The 25,354-nt window shown below is 46.6% G+C and overlaps 1 protein-coding gene across 2 annotated transcripts in view; it reads right to left on the reverse strand.

Annotated features, from left to right (window-relative positions):
* Positions 1-539: 539 nt before the first annotated feature.
* The window catches only part of ANGPTL5 (angiopoietin like 5), a 45,337-nt gene continuing 20,522 nt past the window's right edge, over positions 540-25,354 (reverse strand). The window contains exons 1-8 of one of the 2 annotated variants that reach the window (XM_068264931.1): positions 20,040-20,095; positions 19,747-19,915; positions 17,639-17,742; positions 14,845-14,938; positions 13,606-13,706; positions 10,563-10,683; positions 3,889-4,074; positions 540-929 (exon numbers count right to left, since the gene is read on the reverse strand). In XM_068264931.1, the coding sequence (XP_068121032.1) occupies positions 610-929; positions 3,889-4,074; positions 10,563-10,683; positions 13,606-13,706; positions 14,845-14,938; positions 17,639-17,742; positions 19,747-19,906 (1,086 nt within the window). In that variant the 5' untranslated portion in view covers positions 19,907-19,915; positions 20,040-20,095 and the 3' untranslated portion in view covers positions 540-609. Of the gene's footprint in view, positions 930-3,888; positions 4,075-10,562; positions 10,684-13,605; positions 13,707-14,844; positions 14,939-17,638; positions 17,743-19,746; positions 19,916-20,039; positions 20,096-25,354 lie in introns of those variants that run through there. The other variant, XM_068264934.1, reaches the window with a different exon arrangement.

Here is a 25,354-nt window from a genome sequence, read left to right on the forward strand (position 1 = left end):
GGCCCATGCCATCCCAGGGGGGCCCAGAGGCTTTGGGGGCCTCTTCTCCTCCCTCTCCCCAACTGCAAGTGCAGCCAATAAAAAAACCTCCACATTTGCTCACAAAAACAATCCCCACCATCTCCTTCTGCCATGCAGAGTAGCAAGAAGCAGGAGCATGTGTCATTTTTTTCCTGCTTCCAGACACTGCTTCAAAGCAGAACAGTCTCTGCTGCCATTTGTTGGCTCGCATGGGGCCCGGGGACCAAGGGGGCCTCATTCTATCATTTTTGCAGGTGGGCCCTATTACGTCTAGTTACGCCCCTAGAGGGAAGGTTAGTAGTTGTCGGCCCCCACACCTTTGGGCTCACCCTGGGGTCACAGGGGCTGCCCCCCTATAGTTATACTCCTGTAAACACTACTTTTCTCTCCTGTACCCACAGAATCAGACCATAATAATATGGAACTTATTTATTCCAAAAAGTAACTCCAAATACAAAAAAAGCATGGGTACAGAGTTTTTCATTTTCCATATTTACTACAGAGTGTTTAGTACTGTCCTTCAAATAAATTCATCTGTATGACCACAATATATAAAAATACTATTGTACACGACTTCAACCAAAATAATCATTTAAGAAAAGGGTACTGAGTTCTCCTGATTTTCATGGAGGCGGACTTTATCTTCACCGCTGAGTTGTTTTCCCGCCACGTGCCCCAGTGAATGCCCGACACATCCACCCCTCGCGTCACACGGTGGTACCCGTTCAGGTTGGCTAAACCACAGTGGCTGAACCACCAGCCGCTTCTGTTGTGGTACTGACTGCAGCTGCTCACCCTGTTGCCCCTAAAGAAGCAGGAGGGGTAACACTTATCATTATCCATGTCAAAGGTGCTGAAGGGCATTGCGTTCTGGCTGTTTTCCTTTCTGAAGCCGCGGATGGCATCACCTGTAAAGAAGTGGGTAGAGAAGTGGGTAAAAGATACAGAATTACTCCAGTTATTGGGATTCATGCATGTACTGTTCTATCAAACATTATGGAGTAACCCTAACTGTCCTAAGTGTATTTGTATAATTGGCATATTTCAATCTATTCCACAGATGTTCCTCTCTCTAGCTTGTGACGCGACTTCCTGTATAAACAGGAAGGAGCGTCAGACACTAGAGGGAGAAACATCCACGCTGGAACGCAAGGAAGGTATGTATCTGCCGCTGCCCCCCCCCCCCCCCTGCCCACCGACGTGCTACCAAGCTCTCCCCTCATGCTGCGACCCCTCCAGTCCCCAAAAACTGCCCTGAGCGGGCCCGGGGGGGGGGGGGGGGGGCATCCCCTATTGTTACGCCCATGATTGTATGGGATCTTTCTATGCTTTCCTGGTGTTGTTGATTCCTCTTCCTGCCTGTCTGTGTGTGCCAGATATATGCTACATGGCCAGATTTGAGGCAAGGCCACAAAGGACATGGTCCAGGACAGTGAAGGCTAACCTTGGCACTCCAGCTGTGGTGGAACTAGAAGTCCCATGAGGCATTGCAATATTTCGACAGCTCGAAGCTTAATCCGGGAGGCAGAGGCATGATGGGATTTGTAGTTTTGTCACAGCTGGAGTGCCAAGGTCAGCCATCACTGGTCTAGGATACCAGGAAGCAAGGAGCGAGCAGCGGTCTGGCACACTAAGGCAGTTAAAATGACAAACATAACACAGAGTAGGGATACCAAGAGCCAAATATAGTGTAGTATGTACCGGTAGTTGAAATGAAGTATGATAGAGTAATATAAGCCATACTCACAAAACAGGGTTATCTCAAAGGAAACCACTGTATAGGCAGTTAGAGAGATTAGACCTGACCCCACTCAGGATTATGAAGTCGCTCTCTGTAGGTGAGGAAAAAAGGGGGTGACACCCCTCCACCAGGGGTGGACTTGATATAGAGAAGTATGGATACAGAGGCGCCAAAAGGATAAAAGTATCTAAAAAGTTTAGGACATGAGGAGGCCGTGGTGGACTTACCTCCTCCAAGCAGACACAAAAATTGCCAATGTGTTTGTCAAATAGAACAAGTTTATTTACATACTCCGGGGGATAATGAAACACATTTTGCAGGTTTGATCCCGCTTCATCAGGCAATAACAATATGTGGTCAGTAGCAGAGCCAAGTATCTGTGTCTGTAGACTAGAGGGGAGAGACCAGTAACCAGCAGCATTTAGAGGAAACAGCAGATATCTGCTGCTCTGTAATATAGAAGAAAGACAAGCCGAGAAGAAACTGTCTTCTACTGTTCATTATAACTACTTAAAGGACAACTGTAGTGAAAGATATATGGAGGCTACTATATTTACTTCATATTATAGAAAACTAGTTGCCTGGCTATCCTGCTGCTCCTCTGCCTCTAATACTTTAAGCCATTGCCCCTGAACAAGCATGCAGCAGATCAGGCGTTTCTGATATTATTGTCAGATCTGACAAGATTATCTGCATGCTTGTTCCTGGTCTAATTCAGACATGACTGCAGACAAATAGAGCAGCAGAGCTGCCAGGCAACTTGTATTGTTTAACAGGAGATAACTATCGCAGCTTCCATATTCTTCTCACTACAGTTGTCCTTTAAGGACCATGGTGATTTAAATCTACACCCTGTTTTGGTGGTTACCTGGCTGGCAGGGCATAGATTTCAATCACCGCTGCAGCACACATCTGCCGTTTTCGTCGCTCCCGCCGATCTCACCGTTAATCCCCGCCATGTCCCGTTGCAGCTCACTTGCTCTGCCTGTCTCTATGACGGGAGAGCCCTGTGAGCCTGTCAGGAGACAATTTAATTGGCTCCTGGCCGTGTCTATCAATGTAAGCAACTCCCATAAGCTTACATTTATAGACAGGGTCAGGAGCCAATGAAAGCGGCTCCTGACCGGCTCACATGACTCTGCTGTCATAGAGACGACAGAGTAGATGTCCCGAGGATCTTGGCGTGCGGTGGTATCGGTGGTTGAGGCGAGTATATGCGGCCAATTGTCGGGATTCCTTCGTTATTGTACCAGTGGTCTCTGGTCCTTAAAGGGGCAGAGACCACTGGTACTTAAGTGGTTAAAAGTGGAATATCCCCTCTGATCCAAAAAGTTAGCGCCATAAGAACTTCTAGGAGAAAACCCCTGTTTATAAAAAGTGAGTAAAAGACTTATTTAAACTTTCACTTTGTTGTGGAAGGTCATCAGGAGAAAAATACATACATTTACACAGATCTATAAATCAGTCCTGAAACAGACAATTGAGGAAGAAATAGGGACAGAGGGACTGGGTTAACAAACAGGAACTATCCATCGAAAAAGGGACAGTTGTGAGCTATGCATCTGATGCAGGGGCGTAGCAATAGGCGGCCTTGGGCTCCAAAGGGGGCCTCAACTACAGTATTAGCTCTCTATTGGTCCTGTGCTCATAATAATCACTTCTATAGATACTTTGAATAGTGGTAATCATTAACAAACTGTTCCCCACCCCCTTCTTGCACCTCTGACACTGTAGTTGCCATTGGCAGGTTTTGGTGCGCCGTATCATTTGTTATGTATAGAGTGCTTGGGGGACACCATGTAAAACTTGCATCGGGGCCCACAGCTCCTTAGCTATGCCACTGATCTGATGCAGTCCATGCCACATCCCATCTTTTTACCCTTCCGCCTTCTAAACCGAAACTTTCACCCTGAAGGCAGGAAGTGTGAGAAGCTGGAGAGGAGCATGGAATGCATCGGAAGGGAGGCAGTGGCTTAGGTGAGATAACCCTACACAGCCCGTGCTTCTCTGTACACTGCAGGACAACTTCGCATTTCACTAAATCATTCTTGCTCATCCATAAAAAACACATAAATAATAAATTTTTTAAGTGTAAATGGCATCTGGTAAATGAATAATATTTTAACCTGCGGTTCCAAAATATTGTCCAACGTGCATAATGAAGGCGGTCTTCTCATCTTCAATCCAGAAGTTGTCATAGTTGGCATGTGCCAGCGAGCCGTCCTCGGCCTCCAGGGCGATGTTCAGCATGAAGCTGGTGTTCTTCTGATTTAGAATGCAGAAAGTTTTCTGCAGGCCCAACCAGAACTCCCCTGCAAATACAACACAGATATTATATTCAAGTAGAGTGCTTACAGCAGGGGTGCCCACACTTTTTCTGCTTGTGAGCTACCATGAAGTCCTTGAGATCTACCAGTAGATTGCGATCTACCTAATGGGCACCCCTGGCTTACAGTATACTTCAAGTGCATTTAATCTCTCTGTCTTTTTAAAAAACAAACTAGCAGACATATGCCAGTTGGGCATTGCACAGGTTGTAGGATAGGTTACAAAAGGGGGAGATTAGTACAGACATGGGTATGGTGGATTGGTTTGATATTTGAAATCCTATATAATAATAGGCAACTGTCCCTGCGTACAGCAGTGACAGTTGTCTGTGTAGCTGGGTCCGTGCTTTTTGCTACTGCGCATGTGCGCAGCACGGACCCAGCCTTACACAGACAGGAGGACGTGCATGGGCGGGCGTGTGAGAGGGCGGCCGTCGCACGCGACGGGAGCGTGCGGCGGGTGTGTGCGCGCGGTGGAAGCGTGCGGCGGGTGCACGTGTGCGCACTAACAGGCGGCGTTAGCGGCGGGGAATCAAAGACCTAGAGCCTGTTTTTAAACGGGCTTATGTCTGCTAGTAATACATAAGAGAATTCATTGAATTTAAAAGATCCAAAACTAATTACAGTGTCTTGGAAAAGTATTTACCTCTTTAGTGGGCGGCCGTCTCTTCTGGCAGGTTTGTTACAGTACCGTGTTCTTTCCATTTTTTAAATATATTTTTCTCATTTCATTTCCCCAGCTTAATCTTAATTTACTTTCCATATACTTTTTTACTTTACTATATTTACTTTCCTGGCCACGCCTGCGCCACTCAGCCTCTCCCTCCGGGGTGCCGCTGTGGTTCCCAGGCAGTGAGAGAGCCCGGTTGTATGGGGGCATTGTGAAGCCTCCTCGTGGCGCTCCTGGATAGTTCTAATGTAGCATGAACTAATTCCCGCAGGGCGACCGCTTTGCAATATTGGTTTTTTGACCCTGCATAGTTTGGCATGCGAAAGCAAATGCATATTTGCATGAGCATTGCCTCATAAATAGCCAATTGGGCCAGATTTGCAAAGCCAGACTTGATAGGGTTAAACTTGGTGTTTGAGCACGCATACATTTTCTCATGGAAAGTATTCATCTTGTTTTATGTGATAGATCTGCACAAAGTAGTCTAGAAACATTAAAATTAGAGGTTGTAATGTAACAAAATAGGTGCTAAAGCAAGGGGGTGGGGGGATACTTTTGCAAGGCACTATCTGTGGGGTATGGCCACCTAGGGGCAGGGAATACACTTATTTGGATTGTGGGTGTTTTGCTGCACATGCACATGGAACTGGACCAATCGGAATAACCTCCTGCCAATTTTTATTGGTCCAAGTTAAAGCTGCATAACATAAAAATTTAATGCAAGGAGAAATTATTTGCATCTCATTGATTATCACGTATGTAATTCGGCAGAACGTAATAATGGAACCTATTAAAAAGGGGGCCCCATTCACATCAATGCAATTTTTTTCTCTATTAGCACCAAGTGTATAAAAAGGGTGCAGTGTAAATGTAAAATAACTATATATCACTTGTTATCTTTAACTTTCATTTCCATAACAAATTTATCGATTACAATTACCAATCTTATTTTTTGTCTCCAAACTGTAAGACACACCTAGGTTTAGAGGGCAAAAACCAGGGGAGAAATATACTAAACCCGGTGCGTCTATGGCGCAGGGACATCTTGTAAATGTTCTCCCCAATTACTGTGTCCCTCTTCTACCTCATGTGTCCCCCATATGTCCTCCTGTGACCCCATGTGTCCTCCTGTGTCCCCATGTCCCCCCCTTGTACCTCATGTGTCCCCATGTGTCCTCCTGTGTCTCCATGTGTCCCCCTTGTACCTCATGTGTCCCCATGTGTTCCCCTTGCACCTCATGTGTCCCCCATATGTCCTCCTGTGTCTCCATGTGTCCCCCTTGTATCTCATGTGTCCCCCATATGTCCTCCTGTATCCCCATGTGTTCCCCTTGTACCTCATGTGTCCCCATGTGTCCTCATGTTTCTCCATGTGTCCCCCTTGTACCTCATGTGTCCCCCATGTGTCCTCCTGTGTCCCCATGTGCCCCCCTTGTACCTCATGTGTCCCCCATATGTCCTCCTGTGACCCCATGTGTCCTCCTGTGTCTCCATGTGTCCCCCTTGTACCTCATGTATCCTTATATGTCTCCATGTGTCCCCCTTGTACCTCATGTGTCCCCCATATGTCCTCCTGTGACCCCATGTGTCCTCCTGTGTTTCCATGTGTCCCCCTTGTACCTCATGTGTCCCCTGCGTGTCCCCATGTGTCCTCCATATGTCCTCCTGTGACCCAATGTGTTGTCCTGTGTCCTCCTGTGTCCTCATTGTACCTGATGTGTCCTCCTGTGTCCCCCATTGTACCTCATGTGTCCCCATATGTCCTCCTGTGTCTCCATGTGTCCCCTTGTACCTCATGTGTCCTCCTGTGTCCCCATGTGTTCTCCTGTGTCCCCATTGTACCTGATGTGTCCTCCTGTGTCCCCATGTGTCCCCCATGATCAGCATGACAGCCAGCAAAATGGCTGCTTCTATATTATTTACACTGATTTTTTAAGAGGCTAATCTTATGGCTCTTCATTCTGAGCTCTGTGTTGATTTCTAAATTGTTCTGGTCTGTAGGGTACTTTTACGTGTGTAGCGTGTAAATATCATGTCTTACTGGCCGTTTGTTGAAAGGATAAGTCTTCAGAGTGCCACGTGTAAGGAATGAATATGGTTGATAGTCATGTGTCTTATTATATCAGAACCCCAGGCAATGTATGAACTATGCATTCTTCTGCAAGAATTTCCAGACTTACCAGTTACACACCTGTCACAACGCTGAGAAGTAAAAAATAGAGATGATAAACTAAAACTCAATCAGAGGGTTACCTTCAGTGGAGACTGGTGACCAGTAGTTTGAGGCCAGTTTTACACTTTACCAGAGATTGTTCCCTGCTCTATGCATGTCTCTGTGTCTTCTCAGTGTCACTCTCAGTCCCCCCTTGCGCCACGCCTCGAATCTACCGTCTTTGAGATGATCGGTAGAATTACAGGGTAAGGGGCGTCCATATCAGGATAGGCGCTCCTGCAAAACGCCTCTCTGGCATTAGGAACACCCCTTTCCCTGCTCTGATTGGCCAGCTCTGCCTCTTCCATGCCTCCCCCGCCTCCCTGCGCAATGTGATAAGACACACAGAGTCAGAGCTGCAGCGTCGTGCCCCTGGGGTGTCGGTAATTTATCTGATCCAGCTGTCCCCCCAGATCAGGTAGTATGTTTTTTTACAAACAAATTCTGCCTTGCACTCTCTTGTACCCCATGACAAAGCATATTCTACAGTCTGCATAATGGTGCCCATACATGGTACAATTTTTTCATTTTTTTTTTCGATTAGATAATTTTGTTCGATTATTCCATTAGATCGAATATAAAGATTTTTCCAACTTATCCGATCGGATTTTTATTGAAAAAAAAAAAATGGGATAATCGTTTATTTTTCTTGATCGAAAAAAAAAATGATTCTTTTTGACTTCCATCGATTCGATTGTTTTGGTCGAATAAACGGCAAAATCGAACATTTTTTATTGTACCATGTATGGGCACCATAAGACCAGGGCCGGATTTCTGGAAAGGCCAGAAAGGCCACGGCCTAGGGCGTTAAAATTAGATAAGATAAGAAGGGCGGCATGACTTGGAGAGAGAAGAGGTCATATGTCAAAGTAAATCATCTCTTCTGGTCCCGCAGCGCAGCCATCCAGCGCCGTGCTCTGCACTAATAGCTGAATTCCAGAGTTCCCCAATCCCTGCATCTCTCTCTCACTTCCTGATGTGTTAAAACAATCAGGATCAATCATAACGGTCTCCTGATAATCCATTCCTTTCTTTGTATGATAGACTTACAGATCGATGTGAGAAATACCAGAGAATTACATTACAAAGCAGATAGAACTAAGTTCCGCTGAGTTTTAATGTAGGCATTCCCAAACATGAGAGCTCTGCAGTTTCTTCACCTCTTTTACAGCTTTGACCCCAGCAGCTGTTAATTTATCTAATCGTAATTTATGACGGTCTTTCTTTTTTTTTTCCTAGTAGCACTGGTCGCTTCTCTTCCTTAGTTAACTCTTTCCTGACTCATTTTCTGTCCTGCAGCTCCTACCATCTATGAGACTGCAGGATAAAAAATGCTGTTTTCTTCCCTTTCATTGCTAAACTGTTATTTTAAATACACCTGAGCAGTGGTGCTCATCCAATATTTGGGTATCCGAACTACCCAGATAATCTGAACTTTTTCCACTATCCGAACTTTGAATAGCAATTCGGATATTTTTTAAAATCTGAATAGCACTATCCGAGCAAACTCGGATTTCCCATCTGAGAGAGAGAGAGAGAGGGATTGTAAGTCCCCACATCATTAAAAAAACATGATGCTACATGCCTCATTTACCCTAAAAAAACGTTTTAAAGGCAATTTAAATAAGCCTTCTTCAGACTTTGTTCCCGTATACTGTCAATATGTTAGAGCACACCACCATATGTACATTCAGCATTCAAAAGAGATGCATAGATTTTTCAGCAAATATAAATATATGTCATTCAGATGCTTTAAAGTGGAGCTGAACTCTTGCACAGGACAGAAGGAAAACAGAGAAATGTACCATTTATGTATTTAGAGAGCCTGTCTAATTCCCCCTCCTCTGTGTCACAAGTTGTAATTTGATCTCTACACTGTGTCACCCGACTGCCACAACAGCTAAGCTCTTTTGAAAGCACAGGATGCTAAAAAATATGTCTGCTTCCATAAAAGCAGGAAGTAGACACACTGCAGATTTATTGCAGGATTTGTATCAGCTGTAACAAAAATGTTTTTATTGAAAGGTTGTGTTGTTGCGTATCTTTTAGAGCAGAGAGGGAGTTCTGAGTTCAGGTCCACTGTAATTACAACAGAACATCCAAAGTGAGTCTTGACAGGATGTTTGCTACTTACCTGTTCTCTGTTTTGTATGGGCTTCTCTCCATTGCACTGCCCTGCCACCTGTTGGCGGCTCCGACTGCAGCCAGTCGCACAGAGGACAAAGAAGCAGAGCATGCTCTGGCCACTCGCGCTCCCTGTAATTTCTCGCTCCTGCCCATGGCCGGTACAGTGTTATGCATTCTTGACAAGTACCGATCATACATCAGCGTCATTTCTCAAGTATGCAAGCCCAGAGCACTATCGGCTGCTGTGCACATTCGGGCAGGAGCGCAAATTACAGGAATTATTTGTTGAATGGGAGGCAGAGCAGCACAACTGAGATGGGCCCATTCAAACCAATGATCGCTGGTCAGAGTGTTGGACATTTTTTTTGGGGGGGGGGCGCTTGGTGACAGCAGGCCTAGGGCTCTGGAAAGTACAAATCCGGCCCTGCATAAGACTGACTAGAGGGCAACTTGTTTTGAAAAGTTTAGTACTGCTTTAAAATTGCCCATCACTTTTGCAAAAGAGCATGATCACCTTGCACCTGTGTGAGGGCCTTTCTGCTTCTGCCTTAAAATTATAATATTGAGAGCCTCTGCTGAGAGGGGCAAATACACAATGGGCATCTTACGGTGGCCACCATGTGATATGCCTCTCACTTCAGGTCAGAGCCGGGACAAGTTCCCCCTGCACCCAAGGCTGAGACTCCAAAGTGCACCCCCCCCCCCCCCCCCCCACCTCCATTCCACCCCAGCCGTCACACACTGGGCTCGATTCACAAAGAGGTGAATGACCATTGCACCACGCTGGTGAAAAGCCAGTTTAGGCGTGATAAGTTTAGGCGTGCTAAGTTTAGGCGTGATAAGTTTAGGCATGATACGTTTAGGCATGATAAGTTTAGATAAGTTTAGATCGCGCGCAAAGTCCCGCACGCAAAGCAGCGCCATTAAACTCTATGCGAAGTGCACCAGACTTTGCTAGCACAAAACTTTTGACCAGCTGTGCACTGCGGTGCTAACCCAGTTGGTGCTTAAACTTATCATGCCTAAACTTATCACGCCTAAACTTATCATGCCTAAACTTCTCACACCTAAACTTATCATGCCTAAACTGTGTTTAGGCATGATAAAGGGCTTTTCACCAGCGTGCTAACTGTTAGCACCGCTTTGTGAATCAGGCCCACTGTTTGCTATTAGATAAGGAGGCGCCCCAGGGCACCCAACACCATAATCTCTAGTTATCTGGCTTGCAGTCACTGCCATGTATCCCCTTTTCTTATTGCTCTCTGCTTCAAATACAGTAGGGGAATGATAGCTGAGTAAGTTGTGTGCTCCTCCTACACTGTGCCCTGAGGCTGGATCCTCTCCTGCCTCTGCCTCGGCCAGGCCTTGCTTCAGGTGTCCATTTTACATTCTTACAAAAGGCTGCTTTGACAAGATGTTAAACAGTCCCTTTAAAGCAAGTAATATAAAAAAGGAAATGTTCACCTGTAAGTTCTCCAAATCCCTCCGTATATTCAAGCCAAGTTCTCCGAAAATCAATTGTGCCATCAATTCTCCTCTGAATGACGGTCCAACCCCCTCCTCTGTAATCCATGTCACAGAACGCCTGAGGAGACATTGCAGAAGGCTACATGAAATAAAACATCAGCAAGACTCTATAAAAATAAAGAAGGCCCACGTCCCAATATGAGGTCTAGCCTAAAGGTGGCCACTAACGATCCATTTTTTTGGGAAAATTCGTTCGAGCGATCAGATAATTCTGATCGGAGGAAGAATCGCTTACTACACCATCAACGAACCAATCTTTGCTTCCTATCTATCACAACCATCAAGAAAATCCAAATTTTGATTTGACCAAAATCCAATCGGACGACTATCTTTATAATTGTTCGTAATTTATTGTGCCCATCAATGGAAATTATTTACAACCAATCCGATCAGAATTTCTAATCGCTCAAACGATTTTTCGCTAGAAATTGGATCGTTAGTGGCGCAATACCTGAGGTACAGAGTCAGACCCGTGAAATTCTTTGTTGAAGTGCTGAAAACCTTTTAAATTACCCTTTTGATCCTGATGGGTTTGTGAGGTAAGTGTTATACAAACCTCTTTAAAGTGAACCTGTAAGTTTCCAAAAGTGAAAAGTTGGATACTTACCTCAGTAAAGGGAAGTCTCTACAACAACAACAACAAATAACATTTGTAAAGCGCTTTTCTCCCATAGGACTCAAATCGCATAAGCATGGCTCAGACCATCGTGGTACAGAGGAAGAATTTTATAAGTCCGGAAATGCCCGGCTAAATGTAACGATATGTGTCAGCAAGTGACAGAGTTCTGATTATTATCTGAAGTATGATCTGCAGTATCACCTATAATACAGATATATACCTGATTATATGGTGATCTGCAGAATCACCAATAATACAAGTATACCAGACAGCTAATGTGATAGGAAGTATAGTGCTTGGTGCAACAGTAGTACTGATAGGTTTAGCTATACCTCACCAGAGGAGCTGGTGGGCACTAACAGTACAGAGCCCCTCACCAGAGACAAGGGCCCTGTGGTGAGAGTAGAGAGGTCAGACTAATCGAGTTGGCAACAGACAGACAGATACAGTACCAAATCAGAAGGCAAAGGCAAGAAGGTATAAACAGGCAGAGTTGGCAACAAGATCAGATGGGCAGAAGTACAGAATCACTGAACAGAGGAATAGTCAGAACGAGCAAGAGTCATACACAGATAATACACAGTATTTCAATTATAATTATAGCTATCAACAAATCCTATCTCTGTGTGAAATCCCCGGTTTCCTCCCGGATCAAAGCACACCGGATCTATCTAAGGTCTGAGCGCTAACACTTTATACTGGTTGAACTCGATGGACGTATGTCTTTTTTCAACCAAAATAACTATGTAACTATGTAACACGAAGTATTCGCAACAGCAGACAAGTTGCAAGTGATTCGGCAAGGCTTAAGAAGCAGAGGAGACCCCTCCGGCACGCCCACTCTCATCAACCAATGAGGAGCGGTGAACGTCTCCTCTGACGTCAGCCGACCGGCTGGTCAGCTGACACGCCTCCTCCCCGCATAAAGGTCCTTTCTGTGCGCGCGCGCACGCGATAATGCGACCCTATGAGCTGCTGACAAACCCGTCCTCGGCGTGCTATACGCCCGAGGCACGGGTAGATCGCTAGGCAGGGAGATGGAAGCAGCTGCGGTGGTATTGCTGTTCACCGCAGCTGTCTCTTCCACGTTTGTTACACTAAACAGGTGGCTTTTCAGTCTGGATTTGAATAGCTCCAGGGATGGTGCTGTCTTTACTGGGTGTGGCAGGGAGTTCCAAAGAGTAGGGGCAGCATGACAGAAGGCTCTATCTCCAGATTTTTTGAGGTGCACTCTGGGAGTGACCAAGTTTATAGAACTTGCTGATCTGAGGTTGTGAGAGGTGTGGTGCAGCTTCAGCAAGTCCTTCATGTATCCAGGGCCCAGATTGTGCAGGGATTTGAATGTCAGCAGTCCAATCTTGAAGAGTATTCTCCATTCTACTGGTATCCAGTGCAGTGAGCGAAGGATCGGTGTAATGTGACAGTGGCGAGGCTGGTTTGTTAGAAATCTGGCAGCAGCATTCTGCACTAACTGCAGGCGACGCAGGTCCTTTTTGGGACCTCTACAGGCTTCCCCGCCCTTGTTCCACCAGGCCGCTCCAGCCCTGGCACTGGTGAAGCTCACAGGAGCGCAGCCTGCGCAGTAGCATAGATCTGCTCGGGTTTTCTTGGAAAAAGCTGAGCCCTGTTGGATCTGTGCTACAGTGGGAGCTGTCAACAATCAGATTAATGAAATCAATCCGTTTTTGGGATCGATCCCGTCAAGTTGATCGGATTGGTTAGGAGATTTTTGTCCGCTAGTGGTCACAAACGATCATTTCTGCTTGTTCATACGAACAATCATTCCTAAATGACTATTCAGCAAGTTGCATTGTTAGTGGCCACCTTCAGACAGATGCCAATTTTTTTAAAAAAAATTTTAAGGGTAATTTAAGGGGAATTCAAAAACTATAATTCATGCTACTTGGTCAGAATTTAGTCTAGTGTAATAAAGAAGAAGTTCCAGGCACCAGTAGAATGCAGTCACCCTTTATTTAGCTCCCGACACCCTCCAAACAATATACATCGAATCTTTGGCCATTTCGCAGGATAGTCCTGCTTCTTCAGAGGCAAGATATGTTATCTTGCCTCTGAAGAAGCAGGGCTATCCTGTGAAACGGCTGTAAGGCCAAAGATTTGATGTATATTGTTTGGAGGATGTCGGGAGCTAAATAAAGGGTGACTGCATTCTACTGGTGCCCGGAACTTCGACTTCTTTATTACACTGGAATACTTGTGACCTGGAGGCCCAGTCGGTCTGCACCCAACGCTCCTGAGCTGCCAGCCAGAGAATCTGGTGCCGGTTGCTCTTTTTCTTTTTTCTTACACAAATCAGAATTAAGTCTGCACATTCAATCTATAGTAGACTTTCATTATGATTACCTCAAATGAAACCTTGGCTCCTTCTGGCTGTATGATGTATACTCCACTTGGTGCCTTTGAAAGGGTTCCAAGATTGTCCTTAATATCGCTGCAGTCAAAGCCTGTGTTGTAGGAGAAGGAGACTGTTTTGCACAAACCATCTAACAGATATAATTACTATTCATAGATCAACTTTGTCCCACCGTCTTTACACTAATAATGCTAGACACGCACAATGCAATTTTCTGTCAAATTTACTGTCGGATCGATTTTTTCCAACAAGTCTAATCTAATTTCCAATCGATTTTTTGAAGGATTTTTTATAGAAGTGAATGGAAAATCGATCAAAATATTGATCGGAAATCACCCATCGCGCTCCCGTCGCTGGGAAATTTTATAATTTATATCGGGGTGAGGAAAGATTTTACAATGTGCAAATACTAACTAAATAATTTATAAATGAATATTGTAAAAAAAAAAAATAAGGAATTTTATTAAATATTCTCACTATAGTTCCTCTTTAAGCAGTATTCCTAAGAGATGTGACTGTTATTGGCATTAGAAAAGCCTGGTAATGTAACCGCAGGATTGTTTCACTTCTGTACCACAAATAGTACTTGTACTGCAGTCAGCAATATTTCTGTTTGCCACAAGACTTCTTTTTAACAGGACTATTAAAAGCCTCAAGCCTAGTCCTGGACACACCCCTCTTATCCTTGTAGATCTAAGAAGCTTGTGATGATGTCATCAAGTCACCCCTGGCCCTTTTCCACCAGCGCGTTTGCGCTGGCTGAATAGCAAAGTCGCAAACCGCTAGCGATTTTACAATCGCTACGGTTTGCTTTTTAACATAGGAATCGCGGTAGGTCATTTCCACTACCGCGATTCGTTTTTTTCCGGAACGCGAACGCGCGGCGGAGCGATAATTGCCGCGATTTTGCTATGCAGTGCATAGCATAGCAAAATCGCGGCCGCGAACGTCGGGGAATCGCCGGTAATTGCGATTCAGCAATCGCTAGCGTTCAGCGTGAACGCTAGCGACTGCTAGTGGAAAAGGGCAGTTCTGTTTCAATGGCGCTTTTGGCAGGGCTGCTTTAACAGAACTGGATTGATAAACTAATCATACTGACTGTGTTTGGGTTTTTTATGCATAGGACAGTGTTTTACCTGCAACCCTCCTACCAAAAAAAAGACGAAATTAATCAATTATTTATATTTTTACATATATGTGGATCAGCTGTTAAAGATGAATATTCTTACCATGTGTTTGAATGGGTCTGTGGTTAAAAGGGTCTGTGTGTTTTTTCATGACTTCTGCATTCAAAAGAAGAACCTTATTGGTTAGTTCACTCACCTATAGGTGCAACAATGAAAAGAACAGGAATATCTTCACTGACATCTTGTACACTTCAAATGGAATCTCTATGCTGTCTTATCTATAGAGCATTATCATGTTTGCATATTAATTTGCAATACACTGTAAAAAGTAAATTAAAAAGATAAGGGGAAAAACGTGTGTAAAATGAAGGAATTCTCAAATGACAAAATGACACTTAAAGAGAATGTCCGAGGAATAAAAAAAAAAAGAAATCTACCAGTACTTACCCGGGGCTTCCTCCAGCCCCTTGCAGCTGTCCTGTGCCCTCGCTGCAGCTCTGCTCCCAGCTGGTGGCCCGGCAGGTTGGCATCTACTGCGCCTGTGCGAGAGCCTCTCAAGGTCTCGCTGACGTCCTCTGGAGTGTTCTGCAGAGGCGCACCGGCTGTGAGTAGTGCTGCAGCGAGGGCCCAGGACTGCTCCAAGGGGCGGGAGGAAGCCCAGGTAAGTAGATTTTTTTTTATTATACCTCGAATATTGCCTTTAAAGGGGAACTGAAGTAAGAGGTATACGGAGGCTGCCATGTTTATTTCCTTTTAATCAATACCAGTTGCCAGCCCTGCTGGTCTATTTCTCTGCAGTCGTATCTGAATAACACCAGAAACAAGCATACACCTAGTCTTGTCAGATCTGACTTTAAAGTCTGAAACACCTGATCTGCTGCATGCTTGTTCAGGGGCTGTGGCTAATAGTATTAGAGGCAGAGGATCAGCAGGGCTGCCAGGCAACTGGTATTGCTTAAAAGGGAATAAAGATAACAGCCTCCATATACTTCTCTCTTCAGTTCCCCTTTAAAGTGGACCTGAACTCTTGCACAGGACAGAAGGAAAACAGAGAAATGCACGCTGTATGTATTTAGAGAGTTTAGTCTGTCTAATTTCCCCTCATATGTGACTAATCACAGGTGTAATTTCATCTCTATGCTGTATCAGCTCAGGAATCTCTGCTATCTTGGCAGAGCAGCTAGTTTGTAAGCACAGAATGATCACCCTATGTCTGCTTCCATGAAAGCAGAAAGTAGACACAATGCAGATTTATGGCAGGTTTTCTATCAGCTGTAACAAACAAATGTTTTTCTTTAAAGTTTATTATGCTTGTAGAGCAGAGAGAAAATTCTGAGTTCAGATCCGCTTTAAAACCAACCAGAAATAGCAAGGGAACATGTCCTGGATCCCCAGAGAAGATGATTAATTATAAACATTTTGCAACGAACCAAGCAGGCACCTTGTGGTCTTTGCACGCACTGAAATACAGTATCTCACAAAAGTGAGTACAGTGTGTACACCTCTGACATTGTGTAATTATTTTATTATATCTTTTCATGGTACAACACTGAAGGTATGACACTTTGATACAAAGTAAAGCAGTCAATGTACATGGTATAATGGTGTGAATGTGCTGTCCAATCAAAATAACTCAACACAAAGCCATTCATGTCTAAACCACTAGCAACAAAAGTGAGTACAATCCTAAGGGACGAATGTCAAAATTGTGCCCAAAGTGTCAATATTTTGAGTTCCCACCATTGTTTTCCAATGGTGCCTTGAAGCGGACCTAAACAAAGAACTTCCTCTCTGCTGTAAAATATAAGCAACAGAATAAGAACCTTTAAAGAAACACTGAAGTCTCAGAAAATGCAGTTTTTTATTACAAAAATCTGTTCAACATTATTGCCCTAACTAAAACGCCGCATCCCCGCGGCTGAACTCTAACTAAATCCCCCCAAACTCCCCTCGCAAAATCCACGACTTTCTTGGTCATGGATTTTGCTGCCCCGGGAGGCAGAGCTTTCAGCTACAGCTCCGCACCCATGCCTGTCAATCAACACGTATCTCCGCCTCTCCCCCGCCCCTCTCAGTGAAGGAAGACTGAGAGGGGCCGGCGGAGGCGGAGATACGCGCTGATAGACGCGTGTAGAGGCAGAGCTGCAGCTGAAAGCTCTGCCTCTCACGGAAGCGCTCCCCGCAGGGTGCACCGGGGAGTTTGGGGGGATTTAGTTAGAGTTCAGCCGCGGGGATGCTGCATTTTAGTTAGGGCAATAATGTTGAATAGGTTTTAGCAATAAAAAGCTGTATTTTCGGAGACTTCAGAGTCTCTTTAAAGAAAAAGATTTATTTGTAAAACTTATAGAACTTGTACAATAAACCTGCAGTGTGCACTCATCTGCCTTCCGTTTGAGATGCCCCACAGATGCACAACAGGGTTTAGGTCTGGAGACATGCTTGTTCAGTTACCCTAAGAGTGTTTGTGGTCATTGCCTTGCAGCCCAGTTTTCGAAGGAAGGGGATCATGCTATGAGATGTACTCAGTTTTGTGAGATATTGTACAGAATTCCAAAAATACTGGCTCGGCATGCAAACTGCATAGTCATAATAATTGTACAACACTAGTTCTAGTATTTAAATATGTTAGTGGTTCATTCTTGCGGTCTTGCAACATATACAGTATGCAACCATGTTGTAGAGCAATTCCAATCAAAGAAGACACATACATCATTTCTTGAATTTCTGGATTGCCGTCATGTGTAATTATATTCACATCTAAACATGATGTAGCAGAAATTGATAATTTCTATTCGCATCATACTTTAAATATAACCATATGTCTCTAACATTCTAATTTGTAGAAGAACAGGAATATCAGAGTTTTCATCACTGCCCACTTTTGTTGGATTGGCACCTGACTGGAGAGGTATTCCAGAGATTTCTGATGTTCTTCCATCATGTTTCTTAACATTTTCTTAGTGCTTCTGGCATAGGTGATAAGAGAGTTTTGTAGGTTCCCTTAAAAATAAAGAAAAAGTTTTCTGAATATTCTAAACATGAAAGAATAGAGTAACACAGGTGCTCTCTTTAATCACAGCAAATCTATAGATCCAAGCAGCCGCTAGAGGTTACCATTTCATAGTGGGCCAGTTTCACCATTGTGCCTTCTGCAGGGGTAATCCCTGAATTACCTGCTGATGACGGCACATTGAAACCGGTCGGGATCAGAAACTGGGCAGTTTTCACTTGCACACACCACTGTGTTTTATTGCGTATTGGGCATATGCTACATGCAATTATACATCTTGTCATATAGGCCGAGGATGTGAGTACTGTATTGACCAACAATCAGTTTGTTCTTTATTAAAGTTGTCGTGGTTGTACCAACTATACTGAACGTTGGCTTGATTATAGTGGTGGTGGTCCCTGGTCTGTTATATGTCTGAGCACTGGGCTGAGTACAGGTCTACCATTATTGGTTTGACATTTGAAAGCAAGTGCTGAGGATCTTGTATTAAACGCTGTCAGAGTGACAACTGGGAACAGCTGTTTTAATCAACTCAACAGGTGAAAAACAGCAGCTCTCTGCAGTTGGTTTGTGGACAATCATGGCTAAGACAAAAGATCTCAGTGAGGACCTGGGGCTGCGCATTGTGGCTGCTCACAAGTCAGGAAAGGGCTACAAGGCCATTTCTAAATGTTTTTTAAAGTTCCAGTGGCTACAGTGCAAAGTATTATAAAAAAAATACTTCTGCACTGTGGAAAATCTCAGAGGATGTGGTCGGAAGCCAAAAGTGACGCCTGTGCTGGCCAGGAGGATAGTGAGAGAGGTGAAAAAGATCACCACCAAGGCCATCCTGGTGAATCTGGGTTCTGCTGGTGGCAATGTCTCAAGGCAGACAATCCAACGGACAGTGCACACTGCTGGGTTCCACTGATGCAGACCAAGGAGGACACCACTTCTCCAGATAAGGCACACAAAAGCTTGCTTGGCCTTTGCAAATACTCATCATGACAAAGAAGACTTCTGGTCTTTTGTGTTATGGTCAGATGAAACAAAAATTGAATTGTTTGGTCACAATGATGTGTCCTTCATTCGGCATAAAAAAGAGAAGCCTTCAACCCAAAGAACACCATCCCCACTGTCAAACATGGTGGTGGTTATTATTATTATTATTTATTTATTTATTTATATAGCCCCAACATCTTCCGTAGCGCTGTACATAGTACAAACAAATAATGGGGAACAAATATACATAAGAACTGGTGGGAACTAATGAACAGATGGACTAGTCCAAAACCTGTCGCTTCTGTCAGATTTCTACTACCTACAGTAAGTGACAGCAACATAGGAGAAAAGTAATTTATGGCTTATTTTACTCTGGAAAAAATGTACTTCTTATTTGTCTATGTTTGCACATATTTTTAATTTTACAGTTTTTCGCCATAGTGCCCCTTTAAAGTACACCTGAAGTGAAAGGTATATGGAGGCTGCCATATTTATTTCCTAATAAACAATATCAGTTACCTGGCATCCTGCTGATCTTTTATGCGTCAGTAGTGTCTGAATCAGGGAACTGGAGGAAGCCCCAGATAAGTTGAACTGAATTTCTGTCCCTCACCTTGGGAATGCTTCACTTTGCATATCGGCGGTGCGGTGCGGAGGCCGCACTGCCAAAAACACGCCTTGGGGGAATGCCACGCTACTACGCGGAATTCCCCGTCTGGTATCCGTCCAGGAAGGGAGTGACGCGTGCTTGCGGTCACTTCCTGCTTCGAAAATACGGAAGTGCACAAAAGCGTATTGTAAAAGATACGCTTCCACGTATGCAGCCGCTGTCAACTTTTTAAAAAACCCTGCGTCGCCATAGTTCAATGCCTTGACTTCCGGTCTGATGCAGATCACTGCAGGAACTTCTACGTCTGGAACATTTGGGTTAGAGTCATGCTACGCCTGCAAATCCCTCTCTAGCAGGGTGAGCTTTAGGTCCCCAAGGGGAAAAGAAGTATATTTGCACTTACTGCACATGTTGAGTTTCTTCTCCCTCATTACTAATGACATTTCCCGGCACACCTGGGAACACTGCTGCTCTCTCGATTCTAGGCTGGTGGATTTGCTTTTCGTCTTGACAGATGAAGTTACGTTTTTAAGAGTCTCTCCAGCAGCAGCTGTACCGACCATTGCCTTACCCTGAAAAACAAACATGTACAATCCTGTTAGTCTTATTTGTTACTTACAGGGTACTTCATATACTCACATTAGTTTCTTTCCTACATTGTAGCTCAACATTCTCTAAGAGACAAACAGTCCTTACCAAGTCATCTTTACAGGGTACCTGCACTAAAGCAATGCTCTGTGCAATTAGCCCAGAGCATCATGACCCTGGTAAGTTCTAATGAACTTACTTCAGGGAGGAAGGGGTTAAGTGTGGGGGGGGAGGAGTTGGAGAGAGGCAGGGACGGGCTGGGGGAGGAGATAGGTTTGAGCCGTAGGAAGGATAGGGGAGGAGGTCATTACCTCCTTAGCTGGCAGCCAGAGAAATCGTGCTTTCTCTGCTGCTAGGGAATCAGGTTTAGGCCTAGTTAGGATGGCAGAGGAAGAGATGGCAGCTATGGCTCGGCGCCTCCAGGAGGAGGCTGCTACCCGGGGAGTGGATTGGCTGCAGGGACTTATGGTGACGGCGGCCCGGGAGGCAGCTCCGGCGGACGCGGGCGCACGCCCCAAGCGAGCCAAGAGGCTTGTGGATCGGCTCTCCCCGTCCTCGCCGGAATCCCGCGGCAGGCCGGGACAAGAAGGAGCGGGTGGCAGCGGCGGAGGATCAGCGGGGCCGGCAGCAGCAGCAGTAAGTGACTCGGGGGTGGGGAGGAAAAAGAAAGGGAAGAGCAAGGGAGGTACGCGCGGCAATGGCGGCGCACGTAATGGCGGCCGGGAGTCGCAAGATGGCGGCCGCTCGGCGGGAGGCAGCGGTGCTGGGCCTTCTGGTAGTGGCCTGCGCACTGGGGGTACTGGAGGAAAAAGGGGGGCGCAGGCAGAGTCAGTGGGGGGTCGAGCTGGAACAGCGCGTTCCGCTGACCAAGCCAGACAGGACAGCGCTGTGGGAGGGGGGGTGGGAGATCAGCGAGGTCAGCCATTGCTGACTGGTATGGTGAGCGGAGGAGCGGGAGTGGGAGGTGGAGTGATACAGGGGATTGCAATGGGGGGTCAGGCAGCAGGGCAGATGGGGCCGCAGGGGGTAGGTGGGCCTGCGTGGATGCCGTTGGGGGGCCCATTTATGCTGGTGCAGGGCCCAGGGGGGATAGTGCTACAGCCAGTGGGGGCAGGGCCAGGCCAGGTCAGTGCAGGCAACGGCAGCTTATTAGTGGGTGCAGGTGGAAGCGTGGCCTGGCCAGTCGGCCCGCTTCAAGGGGAGATGGGGGGTCGTTCGGCAGGAGGGACGGTTGCTTCGGACAGTGCTTCCCTACGGCCTGGTCTTTTCTCTTCTGCTTCTTCACAGGATGGTGCGGCGGGCTCGGTCAGCGGGAGGAGCAGTACGCCTTCCCCGGCACCGGCCCAGATCCCGACCAGGAACGAGGGGACTTCGAGGGGAGTTGGCGATGAATCGTCTTCGAGCGGCAGGATTGATACCCCTGCACGCTCTGCTGGTGAGTTATTGCCACTTTCGTTGTCGCACATGACACAGGGTCACAGAGGCGATGGGGTACATGCAGGTGGGGAATCGATTCAGGGCTTGTTGCTGGGGGTTAAGTCCTTACTCGAACGTTTAGGGGGTAGTGGTGACACTGCGGCAAGGGGCAGTGGGGGCCTGGAGGCAGTTTGGCAGCCACAGGGGGAAGTGGTCTCGGTTAGTGGCACGGCTTTAGGAGGAACGGCGTAGAAGTAGCTGGGGAGGAAGGGGTGCACGGGAACGCGGCTCTAGAAGTGGTTATGGAGGATCGTGGGGCGGAAGGTGACAGGGCAGAAAAAGGGGACAAAGCGGATAAACCGCACCCTATCTCGGATCTGGCCAAAGGGCATGCCTACACATGCTTTGAAGGGCCACTGGGAGCGCACGTCAAAAAGGAGGTACGGGAAAAAATATGGAAACGCGAATACGTGGACATATTTACGCCACTGCTGCCTTTGGAACGCTTCAACATTGACAGATGGGTCAAAGGCAAGGAGCACCGGAAGGAGGAAGATGAGGACCGTCGGCGTTACAGGCTTATACCTAGGACTTTTGGGAATTGGTCTCAGGCTTTTAACATCATGGCCAGTATCATAGCTGAAAAGGCATCGGATAAGTGTGCTGCCTTATTCTGCTATCAGGATACAATTGGGGAAGCTTACAGGACACATGGAGGTATGTCTTGGTTGCGTTATGACGAACAGTTTCGTCAGCGCATGTCCGTGCAGCCAGACCTTGATTGGAGCCACAAGGACATAGGCATTTGGCTCCGGGTCATGACTGGTAAGGGAGGATCTTATTCAACGGGAGGGGGGTGGCAAGCTTACGGTGGGCAGGGAAGCGCGCAGCCCTTTCAGGGTAGCGTTGCCCCGGCGGGTGCTGGGGGGTCCGGATCTGGAAGGAGGGGGGTGTGTTGGGCCTATAATGAATCTCAATGTAGATTCGTTGGAACGTGCAAATTTAAACACGAATGTTCCGTATGTGGGGGGATGCACCCAGCCTTCAAATGCTTCAAGCGGGGGAGGGGAGCAAGTTTTACAAAGCGGCCAGGGGACGGTTCTAATAAAAGGGAGGACTCCAGTGAGGCTAGAGGTGATGCAGCCCTGGCTAGACCGCTATGAGGATAAAAGGGCAGCTGAGTTGTTGAGGGAGGGGTTTGACGTTGGCTTCCGCATCCCTTCTTCGGCGGAAGCAGGTCAATTGCATACAAAAAATTTAAAATCAGCCAGGATTCATGTAACGGTAGTTAGGGAAAAGATTGCAAAGGAGGTAGTTTTGGGAAGGATGAGAGGCCCTTTCGCGGAGCCGCCTGTGGAAGGCTTGATCGTTTCGCCGCTGGGGGTGGTCCCCAAGAAGGAGCTGGGCAAGTTTAGGCTAATTCACCACTTATCGTATCCAAAAGGGGGGTCGGTAAATGACGGGATCGATCGGGAACTCTCCTCGGTCCAATACGCAACTTTTGATATGGCTTTGGACTTGGTGAAGGAGGCGCCCCCGGGAGCGTTGATGGCAAAGACCGATGTAGAGGCGGCGTTTCGTCTACTACCAGTACATCCTGATAGCATGCATTTGTTGGGATGTTTTTTTGACGGGAGTTTTTACGTGGACGCGTGTTTGCCAATGGGTTGCTCCATCTCTTGCTCGTACTTTGAACTCTTCAGCTCCTTCTTGGAATGGGTGGTCAGGCAAAAAACGGGGATTTCGGCCATCACCCACTATTTGGATGACTTCTTTTGCGTAGGCCCTGGGGGATCGAGGTTGTGCCTAAAGGGTTTGATGGGGACGTTCGCGGAATTTGGGGTCCCAATTGCTCAAGAAAAAACAGAGGGTCCAGGGGTGGTAATGAGGTTTCTGGGTATTGAGATCGACTCAGGGGCACAGGTTTGCAGACTACCGGCTGACAAGGTAGAAGATTTGTTGGATGTGGTGGGGAAGGTGCTGGGGGCTAGAAAGGTAACGTTGAAGCAGCTTCAATCGTTGCTGGGTAAGCTCAATTTCGTGTGTCGGGTTCTTCCAATGGGGCGGGTTTTCTCGCGGCGGTTGTCACTGGCCACGTGTGGTGTGGTGGAACCTCACCACTTCATACGATTAAAAAAAGAAACGAACACCGGGAGGATTTAGCAGTATGGAGGGAATTCTTGGTTCAGTTTAACGGTCTGGTCTACTGGCTGGACCCGTGGCGCGACATGGAAAGCATTGAACTTTTTACAGACGCTTCTGGCTCAGTGGGTTTCGGAGCCTTTTTTGGGGGTAAATGGTGCGCGGATCGGTGGCCGTTAGCTTGGCTTCAGCAGGACATAATTCGTAACTTGGCCTTTTTGGAATTATTCCCTTTGTGGGTGGCTGTGGAAATATGGGGGGAGGAACTGCGGAATAAGGCGGTGAGTTTTAGGTCTGATAACATGGCAGTGGTGGCGGCACTGAACTCCATGTCCTCGTCCTCTCCCCCGGTTATCCGATTGCTCCGACGCTTTGTGCTGTCCTGTTTGAAATTTAATGTATATTTTAGGGCGGTGCGTATTGCGGGAGCAAAAAATGAGATAGCTGACGCGTTGTCTCGTTTACAGTGGGATCGGTTCCGGAAGTTGGCACCTGGAGCGCAAGGATCGGGGGAGAAATGCCCGGATTATGTGTGGGAAGTGCTGTAGGGGAACTCCACCAGTGGATTCGGAAATCAATAGCGCCGAGTACATGGACGGCCTACAATAAAGTGTGGTCAGAATGGGATGAATGGCACCGACGTTGGTCTATGGGTGAAGACGCAGCAGGTAGGAGGGATCTTTTTCTTTGGCTGGTTGGATTCTGGATGGAATCTGCAGTCTCACCTGCTAGTATGGATCGCCGGGTAGCAGCTTTGGCGTTTTTGCCAAAATTGCAGGGATGGGAGGATTTTACCAAGGGTTTTGTAGTGAGGCAGGCTTTAAAAGGGTGGAGAAAAGAGCATAAAGGGCATGATAGCAGACGGCCGGTGACATGGGAAATAATGAAAGGTATGTTCGAAGAATTGGAGAAGGTGTGTTTCTCAGCCTTTGAGGTGCATTTGTTTCAGCTGGCCTTCGGGTTAGCTTTTTACGGTGCCTTGCGGGTCAGTGAGGTAGTTAGTGCGAACAGGCGGGGAGCCGGGGGGCTTGCGTGTAAGGATGTGTGGGAGCTGGAGGGAGCCTTAAGGGTGAGGATACGGAGGTCGAAAACAGATCAGGTGGGAAAAGGGGTGCAGCTAGTCCTATTCCCTTTAGTGGGTTGTCATACATGTCCTTTGGCCCTGTGGAAGAATTACATGGCAGTCAGGCCTGGGGATGACGAGGGTAATTTGCTAATTCATAAGGATGGGACTGCATTGTCTCGATTTCAATTTGTTTCTGTGATGAGAAAGTGTATTAGTAATATGGGATTGCAGGAAAAGGAATACGCTTCACATTCCTTTAGGATCGGGGCGGCCACTGAGGCTGCCCGGTTGGGGCTGTCAACAAACACGTTGATGAAGATCGGTAGATGGCAGTCTAGCAGGTTCAGGTCTTATGTGCGTCCGGGCCGGGTCGAACGGGTGGTGAGTGAGTTGGGGGAGAGGTAACTGATAGGGCTAGGTTATGCAATAGAGAAAGTTTCTTCAACTGGGTGCATTTGTTTTTCTTTTTATTATCTTGCAGGTATCGGCCGGTGCGTGGTTTGGATCTCTTATGTGCGCCGTGCAGAAAAGCGTGCAGCACTTAGGCAGAGCGGCCTACAACTGGGATTGGACGTGAGCACTGCGCGGGTATTTTGGTTTGGGGTGGGGGGTATGTGCTGGCCAAAGTTCATGCCGTACTTTAAGGAACAGCTGGTTTTGTTCCCATGGCCAGACATTTTAGTTTTGCATTTGGGGGGGAATGATATGGCTCAGGTTGCCTTTAGGGCCTTGTTACGAGTTATAAAAGGGGATCTAATGGCAATCCGCACTCTTATCCCGAAAGTGAGGTTGATGTGGT

This window comes from Hyperolius riggenbachi, chromosome 2 (genome assembly GCF_040937935.1).
Source record: "Hyperolius riggenbachi isolate aHypRig1 chromosome 2, aHypRig1.pri, whole genome shotgun sequence".
NCBI lineage: Eukaryota > Metazoa > Chordata > Amphibia > Anura > Hyperoliidae > Hyperolius > Hyperolius riggenbachi.